General features: G+C 19.4%; 2 protein-coding genes across 2 annotated transcripts; both read right to left on the bottom strand.

The window, feature by feature from the left end:
- Positions 1-4,374: 4,374 nt before the first annotated feature.
- On the bottom strand, positions 4,375-4,998 carry SRAE_X000169800 (Transposase, type 1 family-containing protein; the record flags this gene model as incomplete). The annotated part of the gene is made up of 2 exons (XM_024651907.1): positions 4,375-4,570; positions 4,640-4,998. 2 exons carry the CDS (start codon positions 4,996-4,998, stop codon positions 4,375-4,377), a joined length of 555 nt encoding a protein of 184 aa, XP_024499166.1.
- Positions 4,999-5,091: 93 nt separating this feature from the next.
- On the bottom strand, positions 5,092-5,448 carry SRAE_X000169700 (Homeodomain-like-containing protein; the record flags this gene model as incomplete). Its single annotated transcript, XM_024651896.1, has 1 exon — positions 5,092-5,448. The coding sequence occupies one exon, from the start codon at positions 5,446-5,448 to the stop codon at positions 5,092-5,094; it is 357 nt and encodes a 118-aa protein (XP_024499165.1).
- Between the last annotated feature and the right edge of the window lie 1,133 nt (positions 5,449-6,581).

The following is a 6,581-nucleotide window of genomic DNA, read 5'->3' as shown; positions in this document are numbered from 1 at the left end:
TTATAAATCATATGTTAGTATAATGATTTGTATAATTTTTTATTTTTCCATAAATGTCTTAAGATTAAAGCTGATTTTTATTCTTAAAACGTGTACGAATAACAATTTTAAAAAATATTAATTTATAAAGTAAAATTCTTTTTATAATGTACTTTTAATATTTAAAAAAATCTTTTCAAACTATATTTATATATTTTGTTAAATTTACACACTGTTTTAAAAAAACACTAGAGACAAAAGGTAATTGTGTCAATTTTTTTGTATCTATATATCAAATAACAAAAAAAAAATTTAAAAAATTCAAAATAAAAATAAAAAACATCAAAAAATTAAATATATTTTTAAAGAAAATAATTATACAAAGCATAGTAGTTTAATAATTATTTAAATTTAAAAAATTAATAAAAGATATACTTAATATAAAACTTTTTTTAAATTTTTTATATTTAAAATAATATAAAAAGATTTTTTATAATTCAATACCAAAAATTTATCAATTTTTAATCAAAAGATTTACCCAAATTTAAAAAATTAAAGAAATATTTCTAATAATAAAAAAATAACAAATAAATTACTGTCCTAAATGTTTTTATAATAAATAAACATAACAAAAATATATAAAATTTTAATTTTAATTGTTTTATATTTAAAACAAAAAAAAAGAAACAAATTTAAAAATATTAACTTTTTTTTTATATATTATAAAATCTTTGTCTAATGTCGTATATAAAAAAAGTTTATTGAAATTTACTATTGAAATTAAAAAAATATAATATTTTTATAATATTTATAGTTAACCTAAATTTTTTTTAAAACAAATGTAATTATAGAATTTTTTTTGTTTGCAAAATTTTTATATATATTTTTTTTTATTTTAAAAAATTTATTTATTTTATAAGATTTCTGTGTATTAAAAATATTTTTAAAAAGAAAAATTTATATATGTGGAAAACATTTTTTTAGTTTAATTTTTTTTATGTTTAATGTCAAAAATAATCTAAAATTAAATGATTTCTATTATTTAAATTTTGTTAAAAAATTTAAAGTTATTATATCATACTTTAAAAAAAAGATAATTAAGAAGTTGTGCTCAGTTAAATTTTAATAAAAAAAATTTTTTTATTTTTTTATACAAAGTGGTTTTAAAATTACTACCATTTATTATTTAAAAAAATTATTATTAATTATAATCTTCTCAAAGCATTTTCTAAAACTCTGGAACCATAACTTTTCTTCATCCTTTTATCATACCAATTTGTTTCGACATATTTAAAAGTGTCATCAGAAAATCTTACCATATTTACGAGACTTTTCTTGATGGCATTTTTTTTCATCTCGTTTAAATTTTTTTCTAAATTTTTTTATATTTAAAATAATATAAAAAGAATTTTTAAAATTCTATACAAAAATTTTATCTATTTTTAATCAAAAAATTTACCCAAATATAAAAAAATAAAGAAATATTTCTAATAATAAAAAAATAACAATTAAATTACTGTCCTAAATGTTTTTAAAATAAAAAACATATCAAAAATATAAAAATTCTTAATTTAAATTGTTATATATTTTGAACAAGAAAAAAGAAACAAATTTAAAAATATTAACTTTTTTTTATATATTTTAAAATCTTTTTCTAATGACGTATAGAAAAAAAGTTTATTGAAACTTTTTATTGAAATAAAAAAAAAACATATTAATTTTTTTAATATCTATAGTTAACTTATATTTTTATAAAACAAAAGTAATTATAGATATTTTTTCGTTTGCAAAATTTTTATATATATTTATATTTATTAAACAAAAATTCATTTATTTAAAAAAATTTTCCGTGTATTAAAAATATTTTTAAAAAGAAAAATAAATATAATCATTTTAAAAAAATTCTTTTTATTAAATTTGTTATAATTATTAATTCAGTTTACTTGATCACTTCAAAAGAATAAATGAAATCACAAGTTAAATTAAAAAAGGCGCATTCTTTTTAAATATATAAAATTATTCAACTTTTTTTATCAAAAATTTTATATTTGTATTACTTTATTAATAACGAAAATTTTACCTCTATTTCAAAGAAAAATAATAATTAACTTAAGTGATAACGTTACTTTATATATTCTTTTAAAAAATATGTTTTAAAAAAATTTAAAAAGTATTTGAATTTTATTTACAAAACTGTAATTTATTCTATTGATATAATAAAAAAACTATAAAACTCACTTAGTCAAGCCCTGCTGGCAAGTGTGTGCGAAGCACGCGCTTGTGATACAATTGATATAGTAATCTTTTTATCGTGTGTTTTCAATTCTTTTTTATTATATAACTTCTTATTATTAAAAAGATATTTATAGTAAAATTTTATAAGTTTAAAACGTACGTATGGCTAGAAATATTACTGGACTGTATCTCTGGTAATATTGATACTCCTATAGTCAAGTTTTATAAGAAATACCTTGTCAACACTAAATCGAGCCACAATTATAATAATAAGAAAGTGATTCAGTCGTAGACTTTTATGATATTTTATATAATTCAAATCTAATCAAAACGTTTCGTGATCACGATTGAGTACTAAGATATTCTTAAGATAATAAAAACTTATAATAAAATAATTATAACTCATGCAATAATATAAAATCTATAAAAATGTTAAAATAAAAAAAGACTTTTTAGTTAAATGTTTATCCTTTATATACTAAATATTATCACTATATTAAATTCTTTTTACGTTAGATTACCATTTCTTACTTTATTTAACATAATTTTTATAGGGGTTAAATATTTAAATCTATATTTAAAATATTTAGTAAAATTTATATTTTTGTTCTGTGTTAAATAATTAATTAGTACATTTTAGAAAGTTAATAATTTTGTTATTACTTATCATTATCGGTTTCTAGAAAGAAAACGTTTTCTTTTCTTTAATATAGTACATTCAATTGTAAAGAAGTTAACAAAATTTATAACTATTTTCTTGTGCGTGTGTTTATTTAGGACTGGGACTTAAAATAAACTTCAGGCCAAAAATCAGGACTACGAGACACAATTATATATTTTGCTTTTTGTCTAATTGAAAAAAATTGAAAATTTCAATTATATTATATTTTAAAAAAAGAGAAGATAAATAAATATTTATTAGGTATAAAAAAAGAATAAAAATATTAAGAACTATTTTGTTGAAAAAAAAAATTTGGTAGTAATTTGTCATATAAAGTTAAATTTTTTGTTTGAAAATATGTAAAAAAAAAAGTTAGTATATTTAAAAAATAATAGATATTGGCAACAAACTTAATCAAAATAGAATTGGTTATATTTATACATTTTTATTTTGTAATATATATATATATCTCAAAAATATTATATAAAGTTTTGTTAAAAATAATTTATAATAAAATAGCAAACAATTTATGACTAAAAAAAAGTATTTTAGTTTTGGATTTAAAACGTAGATAGTGATAATACAAATTTAAATATTAAATAAAGTAGTATTAGAAATGATACAAAAATATTTTTTCTAATGTTTTTTAAAAAAAATTATGTAAATATAGAGACTTATGTAAAATTAAACTCTTAATTACATAAACAAAATTTTTAGATAAATAATATTAGTAAAAAATTTTAATGGTATTTGGTGTATTTCTGAAAAAAAATGAAACAGTTTTTAATTTAGAATAGATTTTTTTTAGAAGTTTTTATAAGAAAAAAAAACTTTTATAGAATTTATTATAGTAGTATAAAATATTTAATTAGAAAATAATATACTAAACTAAGTATTGTGGCTATTAATTTTAATGCTAAAAACGGTTTTTAGAAATTTATTTTTTTCACAAAAAGAGCCGAAACATATCAGAGTTTTTTGTAGTAAAATTACCATTATTTTATAAAAATTTAATTTGATACACTATAATTAAAAATTTGTTTATAAATCTGTATAATAACTCAAATATTAGAAATGATTTTAAAAATTTATATTTGTTTTCACCATATTATCAATTTAAATGAGAAAATAATTGTGACAATTAATGGTCAAGTTTTTTGATTTTTGCATCTCTTAAAGATAATATTTATGGTTTTCAACATACAAAAAAATATTTACATAAATTGTATGTACTTTTTTTAAAAATGGTGAATTACATCAAACTGAATCAGTTAAAGTTTCTCATTGTAAAAAATTGTGATTATAATGAAAAAAGAAAAAATTGGTTTTTAACTAGTAAATGAATTCTATACAAAGATTTTTCTTCTTTAAAAGCTATAACATTTCAAATTTGAATCAACTTTTATTGATGTTATATTTAAAAAATTACATTTTTAAAATAAACAAATAAAACATTATGTTAGGTCATTTGAAAAGTTTTGAGCCTCAGTATGATGAAGTTAATATTTTTTTCTAATTATACAGCCATTATTCGACGTATTCCCCTCAAGCTCAATGCATTTTTTCCATCTTGATTCCATAGCTTCTATGCCTTCTTTGAAGTGATTTTTTTCAAGGCCTTCAAAATAGCCATTTACGGTCTCTTGAAGCTCTTCAAGTGATGAAAATCGCTTTCCACTTAAAAATTTTTTGAATCTAGAAAACAAATAAAAGTCAGAGAGAGCTAAATCTGGAGAATAGGGCAGATGTGGCAATAATTCGTACCTTAAACTTGAGATTTTTGCTAAAGAAGTCAAGCACGTATGAGCACGCGCATTGTTCTGGTGAAAAATGATTTTTTTTTTGCTTAATCCAGGTCTTTTTTCACGAATTTTTTGGTCAAACTGGTCCAAAAGATTAGAATAATATTCTCCAGTTATAGTTTGACCACTTGGAAAAAAATCCATTAGCAGAATCTCTTTAGAATCCCAAAATATTGAAGCCATAACTTTTCTACTTGGAAACATTGACTTAACCTTCTTTGGAGGTGGAGAATTGGGGTGTTTCCATTCTTTTGATTTTTCTTTTGACTCAGGATTGATGTAGAGAATCCATGTTTTATCAGTAGTTACAAATCTTTTCATGAAATCTCTTTTATCCTTCAAAAAAAGCTCCAAATTTTTTTTCGAAATTTGAACTCTGGTGCGTTTTTGATCGATCGTTAGTGAATGCGGCACCTATATTACAGACATCTTTTTCATATCCAATTCTTCAGTTATTATATGAAATGTGCGTTTCTCTGAAATTTCCATCTTCTCAGCTATCTTCGAGACTGTTAATCTTCTGTCATCCATTATCATTTCGTAGACTTTTTCAATGATTTCCTTAGTCGTTGCAGTTTTAGGGCGCCCAATACGTGGATCATTTTTAACGCTTGTTTTTCCATGTTTAAATTCAGAAACCCATCTTTTGATGGTTTCATAAGAAAGAGCATATTCTCTTAATACGTTTTGCATATCTTCAAAAATTTCTGTGGCTGATAAGCCTTTTTTTACAAGATATTTAATGACGGCTCTTTTTTCAAGTTTGTCCATGGTAGAAAATATTTCAAAATCAATTGATTTAAAATATCAATAACTGATAAAATAATCATCTTATCAGCGTTATACTTCGTTTCTAGTGATAAAAAAAATTTCTCTTCAAGATAAGCTATTAAGTTGTTAAATTTTTTGATAACAAGTGCCTTAGGCTCAAAACGGTACTTTTCAGTTATACCCCCCCCCAAATTAAAATGTATGAAAACACTTGATAATTGATAAAATTTTCTCAAATAAAAACTTAATCACATAAAGGAAATAGAATGAACCCAATATAATATAAAAAACATAAATAAACTTTTTTAAAAATTAACCAATAATAATAATAGAAAACATGATGAGATTTGATATTTGAGTCATTTTTTTTTTTTCGTTTCATGATACAAATTAACGGCAATTTTTTAATTTTAAGATAAAAATTAATGATGAATTTAATTTTTTTTTAAATTTTTTTTCCCATCTTGTAGAAAAGAGGATGGAGAATCTGATAGACCTATTTATTTTTCGAAAAAAATATTTTTTATATACGTTTCTGTCATTTTAAGCAAAAAAAGGGTTTAACAGAATTGTACCAAGAATAGTACCAAATAAATAATAAATTTATTTTTTTTTTTAATTTTTTTTTTAATTTTTTTTTATCCATCTTGTAGAAAAGAAGATGGAGAATCTGATAAGCTTGTTTTTTTTTCAAAAAAAAAATTTTTAAGGCAAGTTTCTATAATTTTAATTTGGGGGGGGTATAACCAAAAAGTACCCTCAAAACTTTTCAAATGACCTAATAGTTATAAGATTTGTTAAATTTCACAAATTATAATAAATATAATCTTCATATATAAATACTACATAATACCACTATTATTTTTAAAAAATTTAAAAGACATATAGAATATGATATATACTATGTGATTTTAGTATTAAAATATGTCAAAAAATTAATTTTTTTTAAAATAAATATTTTAAATGTCTTGAAATCTTCATATATATCATTTTATTTAAGAAATGTTTATATTTTTTATTTTTCTTAGAGTAGAATTGAATTTAATATACACTAATAAAAATTATATTTTATTTTGTTGAATACAAATAATTTTAACTATAATAAAAATTTAATATTTTTTGAATATATTATA

The sequence above is a fragment of the Strongyloides ratti genome, scaffold srae_chrx_scaffold0000002 (assembly GCF_001040885.1).
Source record: "Strongyloides ratti genome assembly S_ratti_ED321, scaffold srae_chrx_scaffold0000002".
Classification (NCBI taxonomy): domain Eukaryota; kingdom Metazoa; phylum Nematoda; class Chromadorea; order Rhabditida; family Strongyloididae; genus Strongyloides; species Strongyloides ratti.
The sequence above is the reverse complement of the archived record's forward strand: the minus strand, read 5'-3'. Positions and strand labels throughout refer to the sequence as shown.